Below are 25,000 nucleotides of genomic sequence, written 5' to 3'. Positions count from 1 at the left end.
AACGTCTCCCACCACCCGTTCCTGGTCAACCTGTTTGCGTGTTTCCAGACGCCAGAACACGTGTGCTTCGTCATGGAGTACACGGCCGGGGGAGACCTGATGATGCACATACACGCTGACGTCTTCACTGAGCCACGGGCTGTGTATGTAGTGTGTGTAGTTTGTGTGTGTGTGTAGTTTGTGTGTAGTTTGTGTGTTTTGTGTGTGTGTGTGTGTTAATTATTTGTGTGCATGTATTGTGTGTGTGTGTGTGTGTGATGTGTCTTTTGACCATGTGTCTCGTCTCTCTAGGTTCTATTCAGCCTGTGTAGTTCTGGGGCTACAGTTCCTCCACGACCATAAGATTGTGTACCGGTGAGTGACGTCCTCATACTCATCCTCACACAAACTCTCTACATAAACCAAACTGTGCTGTACTATCTAAAGTATCTGCACCTTTCATATTCCACTACATGTCATATATAAATAATAATAATAAGAAGAAGAATCATCATATAATCTATTCTAATATTGTCCACTCTCCCCCTCCTCCAGAGACCTTAAACTAGACAACCTGCTGCTGGATATAGATGGTTACGTCAAGATAGCCGATTTCGGACTATGTAAAGAAGGTATGTGTAGGGGGGCATCCGTGTATCTTCTTATTTCTACTTCTGGACAATGTTTATGTAAAGAAAAAAACACACAAAAAAACACTAAATACAGACAAAACAAGACACCTACATTTTCAACAGATTTTTCAATTCAATTCAACAATGCTTTATTCGCCACCAAAAGGGGGCAGGCAATTGGGCAGGAAAAAAGAGTGTGATCTCATCCAGTACCAATGTGTTGACCGTTCTCCTATAGGGATGGGTTACGGGGACCGGACCAGTACGTTCTGTGGTACCCCAGAGTTCCTGGCCCCCGAGGTTCTGACTGACACCTCCTACACCAGAGCGGTGGACTGGTGGGGTCTGGGGGTCCTCATCTACGAGATGCTGGTGGGAGAGGTGAGACGCACGCGCACGACACACACACACACACACACACACTCTCACGCACACACAACACACATACGCTCGCACGCACGCGCGACACTCTCTCTCACACACACAACACACACGCACGACACTCTCTCTCTCTCTCTCTCACACACACACACTCTCACGCACACACAACACACACACATACGCGCGACACTCTCTCTCACACACACACACACTCACTCACTCACTGGAGCAGGGAACAGTCAACATATACAGCACTTTTCTGTAATATTTCACACACAACATAGATGATTGAAGTACGGTATGGTCTGACGTGTACTGTATGTAGGTAAATCTGGTAAATCTAAGGCCACCTTGTCTTTGTTTTTTTTCGGCCTGTTTTCCGTTCTGTCTGTTCTATCTCTTCTTTCATTCTTTCGTCTGTTCTATCTCTTCTAGTCGCCCTTCCCTGGTGACGATGAGGAAGAGGTGTTCGACAGCATCGTCAATGACGAGGTCCGCTACCCACGATTCCTCTCCACTGAGGCCATTGGCATCATGAGGAGGGTAAGGCGCACCACACACACACACACACGCACGCACGCCCCTAGTTGTCAGTTGTCAGATTTGTGCCTTGACTCATGTGTCTCCTGAGCAGCTGTTGAGGAGGAACCCAGAGAGAAGACTGGGCTCTGGTGAGAAAGACGCAGAGGAGGTGAAGAAACAGCCTTTCTTCAGGGTGAGAGTCCACCATTTTATGTCCCATTCTAATTTATCCATCCATCCATCCATCCATCTTTCCGTTTGTTTTCTTCAGGGTTCCCATGGGTCCTTAAAATTGAAAGTTTGTGAATTTGAGAAAAAGTGTAGACATGGGAAAAAGAAAAAAAAAGCTTGTCAACTAGTTCTGTCTCTGTGTTGGGTCCTTGAATTTGAGGGAATTGAGTCTTGAAGGTGCTTGAAAGGTGCTTGAAAGGGTCTTGAATTTGATGTTTCAGAAGGTGTGGGAACCCTGTTTCTTATTCTGTGTTTTATCATCACTCGCACATTCTCTCCTTCCCCTCCAGAATCTTTTTATTTTTTTGAATTCTTTTTATTTAAAGTATAGTATAAGTATAGTCTGGAAATGCAGGAAATTGACGTTGGTGTTCTCTCTCTTTCCCAGGGTCTGGACTGGGAGCTCCTCCTCCAAAGGAAACTCCCCCCTCCGTTCGTTCCCTCCATCAGGGGCAAGGAGGACGTCAGTAACTTCGATGAAGAGTTCACCGCCGAGCCCCCTGCCCTCACACCGCCACGCGAGCGCCGCACGCTCTCCCGCAAGGACCAGGACAGCTTCCACGACTTTGACTACGTCTCTGACCTCTGCTAGAGGTCGCGACCTCACCTTGACCTCATCATCAGGAGGTCACGATTGCTCGCCGGGGTGGTTTATCTGTACACGCCACCGCACTGAATGTGAGAGGCTGAAGGCAGACTGTCGGTCTGTAATGTACTGGGGGGGGGGGGGGGTGTGTGTGTGTGTGTGTGTGTGTTTGTGTCTGTCTGTCTGTGTGTGTGTCTGTGTGGGGGGGGGCGGGGGTACAGACCCAGACCCTGACCCTGTCACTGTGTTACTGTCACAGTGAATCTGTGGCTTTACACACCGTAAGAGAGAGGTGGCTGATGGGAAATGAAGTTCTGTTACAGTAAGACACCAATGACTCTGATGTTCCCGAAGGAAAGAAGGAGTGACAGCCCCCCCAAAGCTTGTGCCACCTCCCCTACCCCCACCCTCTCTCTAGAACACTCCAATAGCTGTGTCCTTACAAGATCCTGACCGAAAACGCACCCTTTAAACTTCACCTTCCCTCCTTTGAAGTGTAGTACGCTGCTCAGAGGAGAAAGGGGGGGGGGGGGGGGTAAGAGGAGGAGATCTCACTCCTTACATACTGTGACAAAAGAATGCAAATATTTGGGTGAGGGTGGGTGGGCGGGTGTGTGTGTTTGTGTGGGGGGGAGGGAGGGCATGGCTTCAACAGATGCCTTACATTTCTACTGGGAAATGCGGTTTATTTTATTTTTTGTGGTCCTTTAGTGTACAGCGGTGGTCCTTAGTATGCAATAAGGGTGGTGTATGTTACATGATGTTCTGTTTAAGTTACCTACCTGCCGGAATGGTGGAGTGGAATTAAGAATGTGTGGAATCGACATTATGTGTTCTACGTCGTGACATCGTGAACAATCTTAGACGAACTCTCCCATCAAGTAGCGAGTGTTTGTGTGTCAGCCAAGGGGGAAAGAACCACTGCTCTTCGGGAACGGTCCATTCTAAAAACCAATCAGATCACTATTGCATTCACAACGGGCTTTCACACCCATTTTCTTTTTCTTTTTTTACTTCAATTTCTTGTATTTGATTTTAGTATTGTATTATTATTGCTAATAATTTGAGGATGATGATGATGATGTTTTAAAAGGAATGGAGAGTGTGGAATATCCCCCTGTTATGCCTTTGAGTTGGCCCAAGTCTATGGATTTTATGTACAGTCAAGATGAAGTGACATGATTTGATCTCTGATCTACACTTGTGCCATTGGCTTATATTTGAACACACACACACACACACACACACACACACACACACACAGAAAGAGGATGCACACACACACACACACACACACACAGAAAAAGGAGGCACAGTCAAGCTCTTCCAAACACTTACAGTGTCACATGCTGTGGTCACTGGTCACACATGCACACACACACACATCGCAATCCCACACATTGCTGCTGGTTAAAGTTACCTTTAAAGGACAATCAGTTTATTCTTATACCATTATTATAATATACCCACTTGGAAAGACAAATGAACCTTAGATGAGTGTAGGGGTTGATCATGTTACACCCACAGGCACAGCTTGAGATGTTTAAAAATACACAAAAAAAAAGACATACTGTACGTCCTTTTTCATTGTTTTCTCTATCTGGGGGTTTGTTGTGATTCTGTAGTCTGGCTGCAGGCTGGGACTCTACTTATCTTGTGTACGACGCTACAAAACCATGTGAAAGTATGAGATTAGTTATTTATAAAGAAAATCTAGTGAAACGCCTACTGTGTGTGGTTTACTGTGTTTTAGAAGTCATCGGTGCTATTTCCATGTCTTTATCAAGTGGAGTCAATGTTTATTAAGTGCAGTCAAGAGTCTCAGTATAGGCTACTTTACCAGGAAATAGAATTGATTTTAAAACAGCATATTGTACAGTCCCTGACAAAAGTCACTTATCCATTTTGTAGAAACAACAGTTTATAACCTGACTTTTAATTAATCCATTGGTTTTAGAAATGGCTCATATGAAAGCAAAAACCCTCCCAAATTATGTTTAATATACCAAAATAAATTTGCTTCACTGAAGAAAGATTGATCATTTAATGAACACAGAAAGGTCAGATTTTGGCAAGACAAAAGTTGTGTCGCCTACAGAGAGTAAAGTGAACATTTAACAAATAATTTACTTCAAATACAAAAATATGTTGCATAACATCAGTGAATTAAGTAGTGGTGCTGTGAGATCCATATCTAATATCTTGTATGACTTCCATGAGCTTGAAGGACTGCATCCATGCGGTTCGGCAATGATTCATACAATTTATTGATGAAGTCATCAGGAATAGCAAAGAAAGCAGTCTTACATGCCTCCCAGAGTTCATCAAGATTCTTTGGTTTCGTCTTCCATGCTTCCTCTTTCATTCTACCCCAGACATGCTCAATGATGTTCATGTCTGGTGACTGGGCTGGCCAGTCCTGGAGCACCTTGATCTTCTTCGCCTTGAGGAACTTTGATGTAGAGATGGAAGTATGCGATGGAGCACCATCCTGCTGCAAAATGTGACCCCTTTTATGGTTGGGAATGTAAGAGGTAGCTAATACTTCTTGATATTTTAGGCTATTGATATTGCCTTCCACCCTGCAAATCTTTCGCACACCCCCATACTGGATGTAACCCCAGACCATGATTTTTCCGCCACCAAACTTAACTGTTTTCTGAGTGAATCTCGGATCCATGCGGGCTCCAGTAGGTCTCCTGCAATATTTGCGGCGTCTGTGATGTAATTCAACCGAAGATTCATCTGAGTGATTCCACCTTCTGCCACTTTTCCAGCGTCCATCCTTTTAGCAGGCTGTGGGTCTTGGCAAATGCCACACTGATTCGACCATGGAGGCCATTTCGAGACAGAATTCTACAAACTGTTCTGGTTGACACGGGGACTTGAGGTGACCAGGCCTGGTGGAGCTCTGCTGCAGTGGAAAATGGGCTGGCCTTGGATTTTCGAGCCAACAAACGGTCCTCCCGAGCAGTTGTCTTACGGGGTCTGCCGGACCTGGGCTTGTCAAAAACATCTCCAGTCTCTTCAAATCTTTTTCTTATTCTTTGTACTTGACGCTGAGACACATTGAAGGTGTCAGCCACCTCAGCAGTGGATCTGGTCTTCAGCCTCTTGATAATCAACGCTTTGGTCTCAGGGTGAATCTTAGGCATGTTGTCAGAGGTCAAGTTGCAGTTGATGTGATGGTCTGGTGTGCTGGGGTTCTTTTTATACACACCCACTAATTGATTGATCAATTATTGATCACAAGTGAGGCTGTAATCTAGGATTGGGTGCATCATATGACAAGGCGACAAGACTTTTGTCTTTGCAAAAACTGACTCAGTGGGCTTTACCAAGCTGTGAACGTTAGAATGCTTTTCAGCAGTTTCGTTTTGCACCAAAACATTATTTCAAAAGCTGTTGGGATAGAATTTAGCCATTTCTTGTAAAAATGTTTTGATTAGAAATATATTTGAGGGGCACTTAAGGTCAACTTGTACCCAAGCGACAAGACTTTTGTTAGGGACTGTAGATGAAAATCCATCAGTAAAACATCGAAACGACCTGATGATCATTCAAAAGAAAGAAGAGTAGGCTAATGTCTAGAAAGGCCATCTGCTCCCTTAAGTAAGTAAAATTAATCATCAAAACACATTGTTACACAGAGGCTTATTCACTCACATATTCCATATCCACAGACAAGAATAGGTGCTATGGCAAAATTGCAGAAGATCATTGATTTTCATGCAACACTGAAATGCATGCCTAGTTGGGATTGTAACTAAGCAACGAGTCATCCATTTGACATGGATGTGCGAGACCAGTGACAATGTCGTTCTACAACTACTGTGTCACCCTCTGGTAATATTTACTTATTGTTGTCCCTGCCTAACGACCCAAAGGACTGACTGAGAAATTGCACGTTTCATAACAACACCAACACACACCACCACATGCTTATTCCAAAAACGTGCAAAACAGTGCACTCCTTCTAATGTGACTCGATATTATGGAAATGAGTTTCATCGGGGGGACAGAATTGTGACATCTACGGTCACTCCGCTGCACTGCGATCAGTCCTCCGGAGTGCCTGACTGCCCAGTCCACCAGCGAGGGGGAGTCTAGAGCTGTGCTGCCCCGGTGACGCTCGATGCTACTCGATTTTTCCAAGATGTCGTCGCTGGAACAGAGACTCTCCCGAATCGAGGAGAAACTAAAGCTCGAAAACAAGGAAGCTCGTAGAAGAATCGACCTCAATATCGACATGAGTCCACAGCGTTCACGTCCGAGGCCAAGTGAGTGTGACCATCGGAGAGTTTACCGGAGTCGGTAACGGAGAGACAAGGGGCAGGGGAAAGGAGGGAGGAGGAGGGAGGAGAGGAGAGAGAGAGAGGCTGGTGTCTGCTATGGTAGCTAACACGCTAGAAGGCTTAGCTACATCAACAAACACGAACTCGGGGACGTTTTAGGTCTGACTGAAGGTGTCACACGCTGTACGTGCACAGCAGATATCACTTAAAGCTTGTTTAACAAACTACGTCAAGCAATATTTCATAACACCGCGGTGTTGTCATAAAATGTAAGTCAGTTGTTTCAGCCGCGTCCCGGGCTGTGTGTTGGCTCTGACAGCTAGCTAGTAAGCTAAGCTAACGGTAGCTCCAGCAAGGCCCCGTCCGTCCGTCAGTCAACCTGTCCATTTGTTGTTGTATTTGTTGCTCCTGTCAAAAACAAGACGCTTTCTAGCACTGTCTAGTGCATTTCTTTCTAGTCCCAAAATATTTTTGGCCCCTGGTTGCTTAGCCTTCAGAGACATTATAAACCACACTTCCGATTCTCTTGTTTGACCGAGTCAATGTTGTTAGCTAAGCAGCATAGCCTGATAGCCAGCTACATTAGCCAGTAACTAAGGCTGCGTTGGTAAATACACTCTGGAAATCTGATCAGCACTCATGGAATGCCTCTTGTCCAATCAGATTACTTGGTCCCTTTTTGACGTTGAACCCAGCGTGCGCTCCGGCGCTCCCAGGGCGGATTTACGAACGCAGCCTATAGAGCTACGGTCACTGGAGGGCTGCACATTTCCCCATCCCTGACTTGGAAGCTAACTTACCCTGTAACCTTCCAAGCCTCTTGACATATTTAGGAAAATATGATGCTGTTTGTGCTCAATTAATTTAAGCTACCCTGTCAAGCTGTCTCGTTTCCATTTTCACAATTAGTTGAATTAGTCAACCACGTCGTTTGACTTATTAGTTTGACATTGGGTCTTTCTTACTTGTAAAATGTATTTTGTGCCACACCAATTTTGCTCAAATTGCTGTAAACGGGGGTGTGTATCGTGCTGATGCAGCCGTTGACGTAATTCCCACGCTTGTGATTGGTTGTTTGTTTGGCTGATATAAAAAGATGAGGAGGTCTGTTCAGCATCTTCAGGTTGGGTCAAAATGACTCAAACCTGGAATTCGTGTCAACTGCACCAGGTGATCATTAACTAAACATATATTCAGCAACAGGATCAACTCACCCTACCCAATCTATTTGGATGGCAAAGATCCAAAAGACTGGGGTAGCTAGGCTGTTTTCTTACCCATGCTTAGAGGCATCCTTCTGTTTTCAATGTCATCATCTGCGTTCAATGTACTTTGGTGGTGTGTGGAGTTGTCCTGAGCTGAGGTCAATCAAATTGCACAATATGGTGCAGTGGTGCTTGATAGAGGCAATGTAGAGGTGGTCCACTCTGCATTAAAGGTGTTTAACTTGTATTTGTCTGGACTGGAGGATGATGATTAACCCATCTTTTCTTTTCCACCACCAGGAAATGTGGAATACATCTGTCAATAATATGTGGTGGTTTATTAAGGGGTTAGTGAGTGTCTCACAAGGTGTGTGTGTGTGTGTGTGTGTGTGTGTGTGTGTGTGTGTGTGTGTGGACGGGAGGGAGGGAGGTGCACATGGAACACACATGTGAGACTGAGTGTTGTTAGATCATGTGTGTATTCATGCACGTGTTCCTGTGTGTGTGTGTGTGTGTGTGTGTGTGTGTGTGTGTGTGTGTGCGTGCGTGCGTTAGGGATGGACGGTTTCCAATTATTGAAACCGAAAAACCGTCAAAGACTAAAACCGCGGTTTTCCGGTTAACCGAAAAACGAAACAAAAGAAACAAAACAAAAAACAAAAAAAAGAGACAATTTCTAATTATTGAGCCCTACTGCTACAATACACTCATGTCGAACACCATTAAAACACCGTAAGCACAGTCGCAACACATTTAGGCTACTTAGTTTCACAAATATATATAAGTAGAAAGGCAGACTTTTGTAAGCTACACCATACATGAAAACACATGAACACTTAACACACCAGCTCCGCTGATCCAGGGTGCACGCCTGCACGGAAGATCATCTCTTGGAACAGCGTCTTCATTGAATGAACTGCTTTCTCAATATCTTGGTTCTTAGACAAAGTTTCAGCTGCTGCTCAATGTATTTAAATATTTGAATACTGCTCAATAATCACTGAAATATTAGACTTAGAATTATGCAGTGAACATACTTAAAGCTTTTCATAAAAACCACATGCCGCGAGACTGACTCGTCCTGAACTGTCGTAAGTCAATCAACAAAGAATGCCCCATCAAAATAAAAGTGCCCATGGTAGAGCTGTCAAAAGCTTTCAAAATAAATGTACTAATACAGATAGAGATAAATACAGAACTACCTTTGCGTCACTAAGTGACCGCGTATCTTCTGAGACATGCGTTCTGTCATCACTTTCAGTAGCGCCTTCACACACAGTGGTGCTGTGCACAAACACTCTTGATCCGTATAGCTCTTGTTTTATTATATTGTGGTTTAGTAAATACTGCACTTGGAGTTACATTCAATGCATGATTTGTGCTATAGAACATAAATAAAGTTTGATTGATTGATTGATATCAAATCACATTTTATTTCTATAGTGCATTTCTCACAAAAGTGACCCAATGCGCTTTACAGAGAGCAGCGAAAATGATCTTATTAAATGTAAGCGAGTAATTGTAAAAAACCTTTCCTATCTACCAATAACTGAAGGCAACTAATCTTTCCCATAGAGTGATTCGTTACCCTTAAATATAATCCCAATTAGATATTAATCCTCAGTTATTCTTCACAACTGACCAAACCTCTCACTCATTGCGCGGCAGATTCAGACTGTATCATTGTTATTTTCACACACGACAAACATGTGACATGTTCCAGTTTTATTCTTTGAACAACATAGGGGGAAAAAAAAAGAAAAAAAAAATCCGGTTTCAGACGGTTTTGATAAAAAACCGTTTCTATTTTTATAAACCCCGGTTTTCGGTTTAACCGAAAAACCGTCCATCCCTAGCGTGCGTGCGTGCGTGCGTGTCAGTGGTGGTGAACAGTGCAGTAATGGTGTGTGTGTGTGTGTCAGTGGTGGTCAACAGTGCAGTAGTGGTGTGTGTGTGTGTGTGTGTGTGTCAGTGGTGGTCAACAGTGCAGTAGTGGTGTGTGTGTGTGTGTGTGTGTGTGTGTGTCAGTGTGTGTGTGTGTGTGTGTCAGCGGTGGTGAACAGTGCAGTAGTGGTGTGTGTGTGTGTGTGTCAGCGGTGGTGAACAGTGCAGTAATGGTGTGTGTGTGTATCTTCTCTCCTCTGTGTCCAGTCATCGTGATCCAGCTCAGTCCTGCTCCAGCCCCCTCCCAGCGTGCAGGTATCATTCAATCCATCACACTCTCTGCCACTGCACCCCTCCCTCCCTCCCTCCCTCACACTCCCCTCTCTATCCCCCTCTATCATCTCTCTTTCTCTCTCTCCATCTCCATGTCACCCTCCAGTCCAAAAGCAAGTGACCTTTCCACCCTCAGTGGCTCAAAACACAATAGCGTATTTGTACGCTCATAGAGATCTTTCCACACATGATACTATCACAGGGCCTTCTAAAACAATGCTGGCCTAAATAATCTTATACCAGCATTTATATTAGCCTTATATTGTTAAGCACATGTTGTTGTTGAGGCACACAGGTTACCCACAGACAGAAACATTCTAGTGATATTTTTGGACATTTGACAGACTCGTAGTCATAGTGAGCCCTTGTCAGTACAAGAATATAATGTTAGGAGTATGAAAGCCTCAGCCTTTCTTTGGGTGTGCACACAGACTGTTCACAGTACGCCTCAGTTGCGACTGACTTTCTCACCTCCCCTCTAATCTCATCCTCCCTCCATCTTTCCACCTCTCCATGTGTGAGTGCCAGTGGCAGGGCAGTGTGTGTGTGTGTGTGTGTGTGTGTGTGTGTGTGTGTGTGTGTGTGTGCGTGCGCGCGTGCTCTCGTATGCCTGTGTGTTTGAGGATATTAACCCTTGTTTTGCTGGATGCAGAGACACATGGTGCATGGCATGAGGCTTTCTGCACGGCACAGGTTTTTCTTTTTACACACAAGTCTAACCGAGCATCCCACCGGTCGGTCCGTCTGACGGAGTGCTGTGGCCAGTCTGAATTTGTTCTCTTCTCCTCCTCCTCATTTTTCTCGTTCTCTCTATCTCTCTCTCGCCATGACAGACCCGCCTCTCCATCTCTATCTCTCTCTCTCTCTGTCAGGTCACCCAGGAGCTTTACGTCGCGTCGCTTGATACCTTTGCCCTGCAGTTCAGACTTCAGTCTGTCTGTCTGTCTGTCTGTCGCTTCATGCTTTTTTTCTCAGGAGCAGATGTTGTCATCTTCTTCTAAAATGTCTCTATGCAAAGCATTCTCTCTTGGTCTCCTGGCATCCCTCTACAATGGAGATCTGACTACGCAGTGCTGCCCACGTGGCTGATCCACGTGATCCACGTGGCCGTCCGTCTGTCTGTCTGTCTGTCCGTCCGTCTGTCTGTCTGTCTAGACCCAGCTGTTGAGGACCGGCCTATGCCAAAGAGTCCACTAACCCCCCCCCAGCTAACAGATTATTTCCAGGTCTACAGGTGATCCAGGATCCTCTTAGTCCCACCCTTTCAGACTGGAGATCTGAACTGAAAAGGGAGGGTGGAGGAGCAGGGTCACCCTCTTCAGGGTTCATTGCGGTCCAAATTCAATCAGTGAATTTCACCCCCCCGGATGTCTGAATGTGGTTGTGTGGTTGGATGGCCCAGTCAGAGCTAACATTTATAGTGGTTGCTGTTCACTGCTATACCCCCCCACCCCCCACCCCATCTTGTCTGAGAAGCGGGTGGTCTTTCTTTGAAAATAACACTGTTTGTCTGGGAGGTGTGACTCAGAGGGGAATAAAATAGATGTGCAAGTCTGATATTGAAGTGGTTTCTCGTGCTTATCCTTAAAAAGGTTTCGCCTCTCTGAAGATTTACAGCTGCGTTATGTAGCGGTTATTAGCCAGCCTCGCTACGCTGCACTGCAGTGGCGGGGACTGGATGTCTGTGTGCTCCTGCTGTGCCCGCGTTGCCACAAACTGCTGCCGTTCACTCAGTGGAAGTCGAGAATAGAAAATGTCATGTTTTCTAAACCAATGTCTTTGGCCTAACTGTTGGTTCGCGATTGGATGTTAGTATTCCCCCCCCGGCTGTAACCCAATACACTTTTTGGACTGTAGCCGTCTGTCTTTTAATGTCTTGGGATAGGTGTGTAGGGATTTTATCAAAAGTGATGGTCTTGAAGATACAGATGACAAACGACAGACTCAGAGATCTCTTTCTTAGTTTAATGAATACGACCGGTCGGGAAGAAGTTTAGGGTACAGTCTTTAAAGTATAATGAATACATACATGAGTTTATATAGTCTTCAGAGACGAAGAACTGTTATTCAGCCTATAGGATTTGTACACGCTCAATTACATAAGCATCCTATATGAATATTAAGCAGTATGGTTCCAGGTCGTTAGGTAACACACAGAAACTGGACACTGAGACTTATGTCTTGACTACTCATTATACAAAATACACTATTTAGTGAAATATAACAAAACTAAAACTAGATGAATACATAGCTTAACTTTCAGCCATTACCCATCATTCCCTCCTTTTAAACCAAAATTCTGAGATATCAGACATTTTACTTTACTTCAGGAAAACCAAAATAGGGGAAGGGATGGTCCGTCTTCACTGAGTACCTCACAGGTCAATCAGCATCTTTGTGAATGCAAACATTCCTGAGGCTCATATGCAAGTGTCCCCAAGAACCCTTTCATTCCCAAAGACACCCCCGTCAGTCCCTCAGCAGGGGAATAGTTAGTTTTCCTTCAGTAATCTTTCTATCTAGGAGGAGATCTGATGAATTCTAGCTGAACAGTCAAACATATCAAACAGATAAAAACATGACCAAAATGAATCAGGCACACAAAACTTAAATTCCTTTATGTTCGTCTTTGTTACCAAACGTTTACAAGATAGATATGCAGGTATATATGTTTTAAATCTAAATATGCATATACTGTCTCATACTAATCATTCTCATGTCTGCAACTAACTTCTTAAGTTTATGGTACATATAACAAGTCATAATAAGAGTCACAATGGAGGAGGCCCATATAATCTGAGCCACCGTAACCCAAATTTTTCCAAATGGAATTCCGCTTCCAATGATAGCATGACCCGCTTGGAATGTCTTAATGACAGCATAATGTTTCTTGGCTGTTTGCACATAACCTTTAGCGTTATTAAAGCCTTTTTCAGCTATTCCAATTTCAACTTTAGCTTTAGCAATTGTAACTCCAGTCAGCAATACATGATTCTTAATATTATCACTTAGAGTTAACAGTATGTCCACTTTGTTCCTTCAGACCTCCCCTCTTCCCAGGGCGCAGTCTCAGGCTGGAACCCTTTCCGATGGAGGTTTACTGCCCTCCAACCCCTTCTTGGGTCAGTCAGTCTACCTCCACCCCTTCCGCTTCCCAGACGTCTCCTTTTCAGAGCTCTGATCACGGAAAGCACTGCTCGCTTACTAACGCATTCGGTTTCAGCTTACAGTGGCCTGACTGTACATTGAGCTGAGCGCAGCCACCATTTTCCTATGGCTTAAGGCTTTGCGACCCAACCGGCCGGTGACCCAGTCGATAGCGATCCCCAGTCAGTGTCTAAACACCAACCCTGTAGCGGTGATTGGCCGCCCAGTTGGGAACCGACGGTCTGATCCCTAGCCCACTTCGCTATGGGTCTAGAAACTTTGACCGTTTACACCAGCCTTGCCTGTTCACGGGTGTGACTTCCCCTCACATCCCGCTAGGTGTGGGCTGTCGCCCACGTACCACGCACTGCCCACACACCTAGATGCGACAGGTGCGCCGACTAGACGGTACCACAGCAATATGTTAATTCATATTTAATCAGACACGGGGGCCTTCAGTCTTCTCCCCAGCACTATATTGAATCTTTAACGTGCCCTCGGAACTTTGCAATTCCGCTGCCGCCTGTTATGGACTAGGTTCGGGGTGCCTAATCCCCTGCCTAATCCATTTCATATGTTGTGCCTACTGTCCAATTATGCGGTTCCAAGCGGATGTTAGGAATATGCAAGGTCTGCAAAAGAGATTGTCCCATATATGTTAAAGAACGAGGGTTTGGGGAAACACAAACAGGCCCTATAGAGCAATAATTATCATTAATAATTACTTCACCTGTCCCGCACCAGTGAGTGTGTGATATCTGAACTGGCCGAATGTTTGGGAGATCTTTGGTCACTTCAAAACCAGTGGAGAAATCAGAAATATTAATTTTGGAAACATAGGCGCCATTACAAAACACATTTAGGCCTACTTGTTGACAATGTTTTCTGTCAAACAGGTTATCGCTCTCATCTACATAAGCTTCCATAAGCCATCTACACCAGTGTTGATAGTGGTCCCCACAGGGAAATGGGAGAGCAGTTACACGGCGTACTGTGTATCCAGGGCCGCGGACTAGAGGAAATGTAATCACACCCCTCAGAGTATGTTCTGAGTCAGCACAAACTCTTGATACCGGCAGAACCTCCCCCACAATGTGCCATGGAGCCGGAAGTGTTATTGCAGCCAGGAGTTGGCCTGCGATTTCCGACGGGATATACCCATCTTTCAGATCTGTAATCATAGAGTTCCATTCGGCAATAGTGGCCTGTCCCGCTCGGTAACACTGCTGCTCTCGCTCTGCTCTCTCCAACATCCTGCTGAACGCAATTCTGAAAACATCAACACTCCTGCTGATAACCTTTACAGTCTCACCAAGCATGCCCAAATTGTATCGTGCTGCATTAGCCAAACTCGAGGCGCCATTTGCATTTGCACTAGCCGCCCGATTCACCCACTCACCAGCAAGGACAAGTTCACTTTCTACCCAATTGTGATTGTATTCAGATATAGCTTGAGCAAATGTGTTATAAGTTCCTAGTCCTGCCCCCACCCAACCCTCGACTGATCTTTTCCCTCTCTTGCTTGAGCAGCGAGGAAGACTCAAAGATTTTGAATCTCATCAGTTAGACTAGAGAATTCCTTACACATTTTTAGCCAAGGTGAAAGGTCCATATCTAGTTTTGCCTCAAACACATGTAATATGCTAAGAGGGTACATAGTGTACCATAATGGGCCGGTTTCAGAGACAAGGCTTAAGCCTAGTCCTGGACTAAATCACACTTTCAATGTAAAATCTCCATTGAAGATGTTTTTTAGTCTAGGATTAGGCTTAAGCCTTGTCTGTGAAACCGGCCCCTAGAGTGTTTAACTAAGCCAGGAGCTGTAATAGGTTTAACTTCTGGACAATACTCAACCCAATCAGGATTGGGCATTTTAGCACTAGCATTTTTAGCCCTAATATCTTTTGGAACTATCCCCGAGGGTCCTATCATATGACATTTCCTTGGAGACTGACCATAGTACACATGGTACAATATTGTTTCCCATTCTGGGGCTTTTTCCCATCTGGAGCTCTCAATCAAAAGATGAACTACAGATGAACCTAGGAAACAACCTTCTAATGGTACTGTATCATTACCCCAAGTAGAGTTATCTGGACCTACGAAGATATAGATAGGCTCTTTATAAATCAAATGGACTACCAAAGTATATCTGGCTTCCTTTACAATTACCCCATATGTGAGTACTGCATCGCTAACATCATGATTAAAATGCCACTCCTTTAATGTAGGGTCACAGTATGTTGAGGGGAGTTTTCTAGTGAGTATATCTTTAAACACATAGTTTGGTCTCTCTTTTCTACACCACATTTCTTCTTCCATTAACGGTATACTTGCTTGACGCTTGACACTGTTACTCTGTATCTTAACAGCTGTGTTAACTGTAGTTGGTACCATAACTTCAGTCTGGATATTTGTCTCTAGAGGGTCTAATGTAGTCAATTGTAGGTCTTCTACTGTCGTGTCGTCACTAGTCTCTTTCATTGTCAGATTAGTTTGTTCAGTCAGGTTAGTTTTTAGTAGATTAAACATTCCTAACAGGAGGATAGCCTCCAGCCACCATAAAAGTTTCATTTTCTTGGCTTTCGATCTTCGCAAACTTGTCCAATAGAGGTTTCCCTCCTTTTGCGAAGAGAGGAAGTCAAGACACGCCACACAATATGTGCGGTACGTATCCAAATCTCGGTCGGAGAGAGTGGGGGGGCCTGTGCTTCTCCGCTGAGAAGCAGGTATTGTGAACGCTCTATATTTCCAAATGGGTGTAACGGCATCAAAAGCACCCAAATTACCAAATGGTTACACAATGGTAAAAAAAAAGTAGAAAGAGTTATAAAACGTATACAAATTATTAGTTAGTTAGTTCAAAAGAAAAATCTAAATTAAATTAATTTATTTTTATTAATAAAAAAAAACGTTTTAAAGGCCCCCCAATAGGATTATAGTAGAGCTAAATTTTCCTCAACTTGTAATGTCACCAAAAAAGGTATCTAATCTTCCTCCCCACTGCCCTGACCAGACGAAATGTCAAATTTAGGTTCGTCTAGAGGCAGAGGATCGGGCGCTGCGCTTGCAGTTTGTGCAGAAGGAGCTAACTTGATCTGACTTTTGTGGATCCAACTTCTAATTCCCTGTAGTTTCACTGCTGATGGTACTACTAACAGAACTATGTATGGTCCTGACCATATGGGTTTGAAAGGTCCTTTCTTAACCATTCGTTTCACAAACACCTCATCCCCAATATTAACGTCGGGGCCCGTTGCAGCTGGAGCCTGGAGGTCGTCGTTGCAGGGGGACCTGGGAAGAGATTGAGAAAGAGTCTTGCAGTACATTAGCAATCTGTCACCCATAACATGTAATTCACCACCCGCCAGGCAGAGATCTCCAGGTGTCCTCATCGGCCGACCTGTCAACATTTCAAAGGGAGAGAGATCAGATGTTCGGTTACACATTGCTCTTATTGACATCAATATAGATGGAAGAGCATCCACCCAAGATAACCCCGGAGACGCAAAGAGGGCCTTCGTGATTTTGTTTTTGATCGAGCGATTGCAGCGTTCTACTAGGCCACTGCTCTGGGGGTGCCATGGGCAATGCAGCCGTTGTTTGATGCCTAACGCTTTGAGTACAGTTTTGAAGATTTTTCCAGTAAAATGGGTTCCCTGATCAGAGTCCACAGAACATGGAAGGCCAAATCTTGTATGATTTCAGTCAGTAGAATTTTGGCAACTGTTTTTGCATCGTTAGCCGCAGTCGCAAAGGCTTCTGTCCATCTGGTAAAGTGGTCGATCACTACCAACAGATAGCTTTTCCCTTGTGACCTTTGGAAAGGTCCACAAAAGTCTAACTGAATCTTAGCGAATGGAGCATGAGCTTTTGGCTGTTGTTGCAGTATGTTGCGGGGACTATGTTTCATAGTCTGGCTGTTGTCTCAAAGGGACCTTCAAAGTAGGCCCCGTATTACAAGTCAAACATGTGACACATCGTTTCACGTGATCATTAATGTTCCCTCGCAACTTGGGATGCCACCAGGTTTTACTCATTTTCTCAAATGTCCTGCGTGATCCATCATGAGCTAAACCATGATACAATTGAATCATAATGGGCATAAGGGAGTTAGGCAGGACATATTGGTTCTCTGGTCCTCGCCAGATGTCCTCGTCATCTAGTCTACCCTCATTTTCCATCCATTTCCATTTCTCCAGCCTTGGAGCTGAACATTGGATGTGTTTGAGGTCCTCCAGAGATGTGAGACTCTGGGTCGGCTGGGACGGTTGCTCATCTGTAACTGCTATCTCACAAAAATCCACATCTGCATCTACAGCAGCTTCTCTCGCTAATCCGTCTGCATGTGCATTTCCAATGCTGTGTTCATCCTGATTCTTAGTGTGAGCCTTTACTTTTAGAACTGCAACTTCTTCTGGTTGGCGTATGGCTCTGTGGAGATCCAAAACTATTTCTCTGTGACGAATGGGTGAACCTTCACTAGTAAGAAAACCTCTAGTTGCCCATAAGCTAAGATAATCATGAACAACTCCAAAAGCATATCGGGAATCTGTGTAGATATTCACCTTGCAGCCTGCAGCGACATTACAGGCTGCTGTCAATGCTCTAAGTTCAGCAACTTGTGCTGATGCTCCAGGGAGTGAGCCGCATTTTACTAGACGGCCGTCTGCTGTACAGACTGCCCATCCAGTATGGCGACGACTATCCACATAATAGGATGATCCATCCACATAAAGGTTTAAAGCACCTTCAATAGGGACCTCTTTGACACCAGATTGTGGGAGGGAGATATTTACAGTGTCACATTTGTGAGGATCACCCTCATCTGGTGTTGGCATCAAGGATGCTGGGTTTAGACTATTGACTCTCTTCAGTGTGACTGATGGGAGTGTGAGGTGTGTCTCCCAGCGAGTCCATCTTGATATATGGACTGCAGAGGATTTGGGACCCGAGAGGATCAGCATCACATCATGGGGCACGTGTATGGTCACATCCATTACTCCCAGAATCCCCTCACTTCGCTTTAGAGCCAGAGATGTAGCTTCAACAGCTCGCAGGCAGGCTGGCATTGCTGCTGCTACTGCATCTAACTTCCCTGAGTAGTAGGCAACCGGCCGGTGCCTACCCCCATGTTCCTGTGTTAGTACTGCTGACATATGCCCGTCATTCTCATGAACATACAAATGAAATGGCAAGTCTGAGTTAGGGAGACCCAGAGCTGGGGCTGAACACAAGGTCTCTTTCAACCTTTCAAAGGCCTGTTCACAGTCATTCCCCCAATAAATCTTATCGTTAGCGTGTAAGGGGCCCTTTAACAGGTCTGTGATTGGTTGTGAGATCTGACTGAAATTAGGAATGTGTGCTCGACTGTAGTTGAAAAGTCCTAAGACCTTCCTGACACCCCTTACAGTATTTGGACGTACACATTCTCTGATCGCCTTCAGCTTATCTACTGTAAGCTGATGCTGGCCTTGAGATATCTCATGGCCCAGGTAAGTGACAGCCGTTTGGCAAATCTGGGCCTTTGAAGGATTGCACTTCAGTCCACTGTCTGCCAGATGTTGCAAAATCACCTCCATGTCTTTTCTGTGTGTTTCCTCATCCGAGGTTGAGATCAATAGATCATCAACATACTGTACTATGTGAGACTCAAGATCAGGTAGTTTTCGGAGTATTTTTGCCAAGGCTAAATGAAACAATGTTGGGGAATTATGCCAACCTTGAGCTAAACGAGTTAGCGTCAAACACCTACCTAGAAAGAAGAAAGCATAAAAAAACTGTGAATCCTCATGAACAGGAACTGAAAAAAATCCTTGACAAATATCTAAAAGAGAAAAGTATTTGTGCTCCTTTGGTATAGTAGTCAACACTGTACTAGGATCGGCCACTAGGGGAGCTAGCTTGGTTGTACTCTTGTTGATCTCTCTATAATCAATAACCAACCTGTAAGAACCATCCGGTTTACGAACAGGGAGTAAAGGTGATGAACAAGGAGATGTGGTTTCTTTAACGATACCACGTTCTTCTAAAATGTCAATGGTCTTCTTTATTTCTGCTATTGCTTCAGGTTTAATAGGATATTGGGCTTTGGGAGGAGGGGGTGTACCTGTTATATGCACAGGTTCCATGTCTATCAATCCACAGTCCCACTTATCCTTTGCCCAGGCCGCCTCTGGGCCAGGCAACCCCTGACAGGAATAAATCTGATTGGGAGAGGTGTCACATTCCAGAGGCAAGCATGCTTTTTTTTTACCGCTCACTACAGAGAGTGAGGCTTCATTATCAAACACCAAATGGGCTTTTAGCTGTTTGAGAATATCCATTCCCAAAATAGTTCCTTCGGTACTGTGGGGACTATAGTAAAACTGAGCTATAAAGAAAAAATTATCTGTTTCTACTAAAACAGGTTCTGTTTTGGTTGCATTGGTGATGGCTCCACCAAGACCTCGTAACATAATCCGCTGTTTAGTGAGGGGTAGATTAACAATGTTAGTCACACTAACTGAAGCTCCGGTATCTACGAGGGCTCTACACGTCTTGCCCCCGACCTTAGCCCGTAGATATGGTCGTTTGGCTCCTACCAGGGGAGCCATGGGGGCCGAAAAATCCTATTTGCTAAAATTCTCCAGGAGGCGGATGAGCTCATCTTTCGACATCTCAGTCAGTTTCCTTTTCTGGGAGGAGTTTGAGTTGGGCCTCCCCTCCCTGTTGGTGGGACAGTTCTTTATCCAATGGTCACTGCTCCCGCATTTAAAGCAATTCCCCTTACCCATGGGCTCACCCCTCCCACTTCTGCAATTGGATCTTGTGTGTCCTACACGACCACAATTTCCACACTGAATGCTAGTTTTGGGCTGTGTTACCATATTTGGCTTTGAGCCATATTGGATGGAGAGCATTGGGGCAGAGGGAATTGGGGTTTTTGTGCGCTGACGAGTCACGTAATCTCTGTGCTCGCTCGACCCACCCTCTTTCTCAACGTTACTAGCCCATGTTAGGCATTGTGAGTAAGTCAACAGAAGAGCCCGCATAGTATGCAACGATTTGAGTAAATTGGGTGAGGTAACACCAGTAAGCAGCATGTCTAAAAATGCTCTATCATCCTCAGCAGGATTTGCCACTCCACTATGCTCTTTATAGAGTTTGAATTTCTCCTCGGCATACTCCTGGAACGACTCATCACGTTTCTGTTGTCTATCTGCATACAGACCATACAGATTGTAACCAGTTCCAAGAGCAGCCTTCAGAGCAGTTGTAAATCTTTCAACTTCATCTTTCATAGCAGTCAGAGTAGGATATGGTTGAACCGCCCAAGTACCGTTCCTGAAAGCATCAGCCAGCCCTGCCCACACTGTCTGTGGGCATTTTGCTTTACACACTGTATATGTGTGGTGGCCTGGGAAAACCCTTCACATGGTGGCATTTTGACATTTTCATTTTTTAATATTTCCATAAATTAGAAGTTCTCAGCTATTCATAACTGGTTGAATGACTGAGATAGCCCTTTATTTTAAAAAGTTATGAGCATTTTAATGTAGCATGTCAAAAAAAGTGAAAGGGGAGAAATCCTCCCCTTTCTCCTCCGGGTCGGGGGAGGAGCCTATGCAGATCGGCCGGTCTCGTTTGTCTGCTTGTGATGCGGTGGTAGTCTGCTCGCCTCGCCGGTATGCGAGGGACAGATCCATTTGTGTGTCTTCTAGTTAAGATTTTATTACTTTATGCTTATTGTGAGCATCAGTAAACTGGCAATAACACAGGTGGAAGTATCGTCTCTCCTTTCGCTCATGTGTGCGCGCGTTGCTTAACTGAGAATGAGACACGTTCAACGTGATGTTGTTTCGCTAGCAAACTACCCACCACAAAAACATCAAAATAAGTACTTTCTCTTTTGTTTTCTTAAAATGTTTATTCACCATAATGTAGTATGGAGTTCAAAGTACTAGAATACCACATAATATCAAAATCGCCAAAATCGCGATTTCCATCTATATTTGCTCTTTGCCACGAACGAACGCCAGCGACATCCGACGGGTTTTCCCAGGCCACCACACATATATGTCATAAGCATGCAGTTGAGATACCAATTCCCACTCTGTCATTTTGTGCCAAAACACTGTGTTAGGAGAGTCTCGCCTCAATAGAGGCATTGAGCTCAACAGTCTTCGCATATCTGTAGTGGACATAGCTTTATACTGAATCTGAGTAATTTGTTGTGGACCAAGGGGGGGAGCTCCACCATCTGCAGCCGCTGGCTGAGCAGCACGGGGAGCAGTAAACATTTGAACTTGGATTGGAGCTACCTGTTCCTCAATGCTACACACATCCAGCCTAGGATATATTCTCGGGACACTTAATGTAGAGTTTGCAGTTGTGGGCCTTTGATTTACAACCCCTTCCTCTCTGTGCGACTGCAAACTCTCTACCAGTTTTTTCAACAAGGAAATCTCCTCTTTCATCTCCTTACATTGAGTCCGCATGCCACTATTTTGCTGCAGTACCTTTTCGTGATTCAAAACTACAATACTAACAGCCAGGTTATTTTTGATCTTGTCTTTTTCCCCAATCTCATCAAACCATTTAACTTGCTTAGCAATTAGAGAATGGGGCTCCAGACCCTTCTTTATCATTTTACAGATATTATCACAACATGCCGTTAGTGCTGCTTCTCTGATGTTTTGAGGCAACAACTCTTTACCTTCAGTATCGACTTCTTTAATGAAGTCTGCGGAAGAATATTTCTTAGGTTTTTCTTTTTTCTCTTTAACTTTAAGCATGGTGAATTTAAGATTTTGCTAATAAAATGTTACGGATATGTTATATAGTGGGTTTTACTGTGACTACCTATTTTCACACACTATAATTATATTAATTATCTTTTAGAATAAACTAGCACAGACAATTAGCCTGCCAATAGGACTTAGCGCAATATAGCCTGCCTATCAGTCTTCCTGCCAAAACAGTGCTCTTGGCCTGCCTTAGGTCTTAACGCTTTTAGCCTGCCTAAGGTCTTACTACCGTAACCACAGACAGCCAGAACCCTGGACTTATGCCCTTAACCTGCCTATAGGTCTTTTATCAGAACAAAACGTGCACAATAATTATTTTTAGTTGTGTATCTTATATCAACAAACCATCAATAAAATGCAAGTATGTCCAAAAAGGGTTATTGGGTCACTTCCATATTAACAACAGAATAAGAAGAATCTCCATAAACTATTGAGGGTGGTGTTTTAAATTCAACTCACCTCTCGTTGGAGTCGGTGGTTCTGTAGTCAAAATGAGAGATTTTTTCCAATCCCACCGCTGTCACCAAAGTACTGTAGGGATTTTATCAAAAGTGATGGTCTTGAAGATACAGATGACAAACGACAGACTCAGAGATCTCTTTCTTAGTTTAATGAATACGACCGGTCGGGAAGAAGTATCAAGGGTACAGTCTTCAAAGTATTGGTTCACATACATGAGTTTATATAGTCTTCAGAGACAAAGAACTGTTATTCAACCTATAGGATTTGTACACGCTCAATTACATAAGCATCCTATATGAATATTAAGCAGTATGGTTCGAGTCCGTTAGGTAACACACAGAAACTGGACACTGAGACACATTAGGTCAAAGCTCACCTTTAGAGTGGTCGTAACTCTCTAGTAAAGTCACGGTCTCTTACTAACAACAGATGATAGAGGCCCAAGAAGAAGTCCAACCACAGTTCAACGACATAAATAAAGCTTGTCAACTTGCTAGGGAGAGTTAACATGTGAAACCACTTAGTGAAATATAACAAAACTAAAACTAGATGAATACATAGCTTAACTTTCAGCCATTACCCATCATTGGGATAGGTGAGAGGACCAGATAGACATCCACCCAGTAGAGGCTGGTGGAGGTAGAAATCGCAGGATGGGCTCATTGTGTGCGTCTGTGTGTCTGTGTCTGTGTCTCTGTCTCTGTCTCTGTCTCTGTCTCTGTCTCTGTCTCTGTCTCTGTCTCTGTCTGTGTCTGTGTCTGTGTATATGGGATGGAATGACGAGTGGGTCCTATCAAACACACGTATCTTCATAACCCGTCCTCCGATTTCCACCTCCACCAGCGCCTCCCCTGTATCCACCACATTGCTCTGTGCCATCATCAGGTCCTGTGACCACAACAGTCGGGAGGACGGGAGATGAGGAAAGACTATGATACTGGAACACCAGACAAAATGGAACGTTTGACAAAAGGATAACCAGACCGGCACCTAGTCTACAAGGAGAACAATGCCATCCCCCCCACCCCTCCCTCTATCTTTCCTCCTTCCCTTTCTTTTCTAATCCTCTGTTCCTCCGTCCCTCTCCTCCAGCGCTCCAGCTCCCCCTGGCCAACGACGGAGGGAGTCGCTCGTCGTCGTCGGAGAGCTCCCCCCAGCACCACTCCTACCCCAGCCGCCCCAGACACATGCTCAACCTGCCCACGCCACAGTACTGCCTGCCCAAGAGCCTGGAGAAGTACGACTCACACTCACACACACACGCAGAACATACATACACACACACACACACACACACACACACACACACACAGAGAACATACATACCTACACACACAGAACATACACACACACACACAGAGAACATACATACATACACACACAGAACATACACACACACACACACACACAGAACATTCATGAAGTAAACACACATCGCACACACACACACAGAACATACATAAAGTAAACACACATGGAATAGACACACACAGTCATGCATTCATACTGTACACACACACACATACTGTACACACACACACACACACACACACACACACATACTGTATATACATACATACACACACACACACACCACATAGTCCATAGTCTAATAACCCCACTGCTTCGGTCTCTGTGTCCACAGTGCAGAGATAGACCAGAAGCTGCAGGAGATCATGAAACAGACAGGCTACCTGAAGATCGACGGACAGGTGAGACCTGTCAACCCTCTCTGCTGTTCTCCTGGGAAACATCAAAAAATGGCAGCTGTATAGATGACTGTAGTGTGTGTGTGACTGTCTGACTGTGTCCGCCCCCCCCCAGCGGTACCCTGCGGAGGTGTCTGACCTGATCAGTGAGGGGGAGATAGGCAGTGGCACATGTGGACAGGTCTTCAAGATCCGCTTTAAGAAGACGGGCGACGTCATCGCCGTCAAGGTAAGACTCTCCTACGACCAACCACAGCACAGCTCACAAGTCTCAGCTCACAAGTCCCCTACGACCAACCACAGCACAGCTCACAAGTCTCAGCTCACAAGTCCCCTACGTCCAACCACAGCACAGCTCACAAGTCCCCTACGTCCAACCACAGCACAGCTCACAAGTCCCCTACAACCAACCACAACACAGCTCACAAGTCCCCTACGTCCAACCACAACACAGCTCACAAGTCCCCTACAACCAACCACAGCACAGCTCACAAGTCCCCTACGTCCAACCACAACACAGCTCACAAGTCCCCTACAACCAACCACAGCACAGCTCACAAGTCCCCAACGACCAACCACAGCACAGCTCACAAGTTCCCTACGACCAACCACAACACAGCTCACAAGTCGACCAACCACAACACAGCTCACAAGTCCCCTACAACCAACCACAGCACAGCTCACAAGTCCCCAACGACCAACCACAGCACAGCTCACAAGTTCCCTACGACCAACCACAACACAGCTCACAAGTCGACCAACCACAGCACAGCTCACAAGTCCCCTACGACCAACCACAGCATAGCTCACAAGTCCCAAAAGGAGATTTTCGGTATTAACCATTA

At 44.9% G+C, this 25,000-nt stretch overlaps 2 protein-coding genes across 2 annotated transcripts in view; both read left to right on the top strand.

Annotated features, from left to right (window-relative positions):
* Nucleotides 1-2,337, top strand: part of pkn1a (protein kinase N1a) — a gene marked incomplete at both ends in the record, with an annotated part of 12,764 nt that extends 10,427 nt beyond the window's left edge. Inside the window, 7 exons of the mRNA XM_080524835.1 lie at nucleotides 1-143; nucleotides 292-354; nucleotides 535-611; nucleotides 850-992; nucleotides 1,428-1,535; nucleotides 1,627-1,707; nucleotides 2,134-2,337. The exon at nucleotides 1-143 is cut by the window's left edge and continues 34 nt beyond it. Coding sequence (XP_080380961.1) covers nucleotides 1-143; nucleotides 292-354; nucleotides 535-611; nucleotides 850-992; nucleotides 1,428-1,535; nucleotides 1,627-1,707; nucleotides 2,134-2,337 — 819 coding nt within the window. The remainder of the gene's footprint in view (nucleotides 144-291; nucleotides 355-534; nucleotides 612-849; nucleotides 993-1,427; nucleotides 1,536-1,626; nucleotides 1,708-2,133) is intronic.
* A 4,129-nt stretch (nucleotides 2,338-6,466) lies between these two features.
* map2k7 (mitogen-activated protein kinase kinase 7) overlaps nucleotides 6,467-25,000 on the top strand; it is a gene marked incomplete at both ends in the record, with an annotated part of 26,004 nt that continues 7,470 nt past the window's right edge. The window contains 5 exons of the mRNA XM_080522571.1: nucleotides 6,467-6,611; nucleotides 9,983-10,030; nucleotides 23,539-23,683; nucleotides 24,092-24,158; nucleotides 24,271-24,384. Of these exons, the coding sequence (XP_080378697.1) occupies nucleotides 6,467-6,611; nucleotides 9,983-10,030; nucleotides 23,539-23,683; nucleotides 24,092-24,158; nucleotides 24,271-24,384 (519 nt within the window). The remainder of the gene's footprint in view (nucleotides 6,612-9,982; nucleotides 10,031-23,538; nucleotides 23,684-24,091; nucleotides 24,159-24,270; nucleotides 24,385-25,000) is intronic.

This window comes from Nansenia antarctica (assembly GCF_963989245.1).
Source record: "Nansenia antarctica genome assembly, chromosome: 2".
Taxonomy (NCBI): domain Eukaryota; kingdom Metazoa; phylum Chordata; class Actinopteri; order Argentiniformes; family Microstomatidae; genus Nansenia; species Nansenia antarctica.
This window is presented reverse-complemented; position numbering and strand designations above follow the sequence as displayed.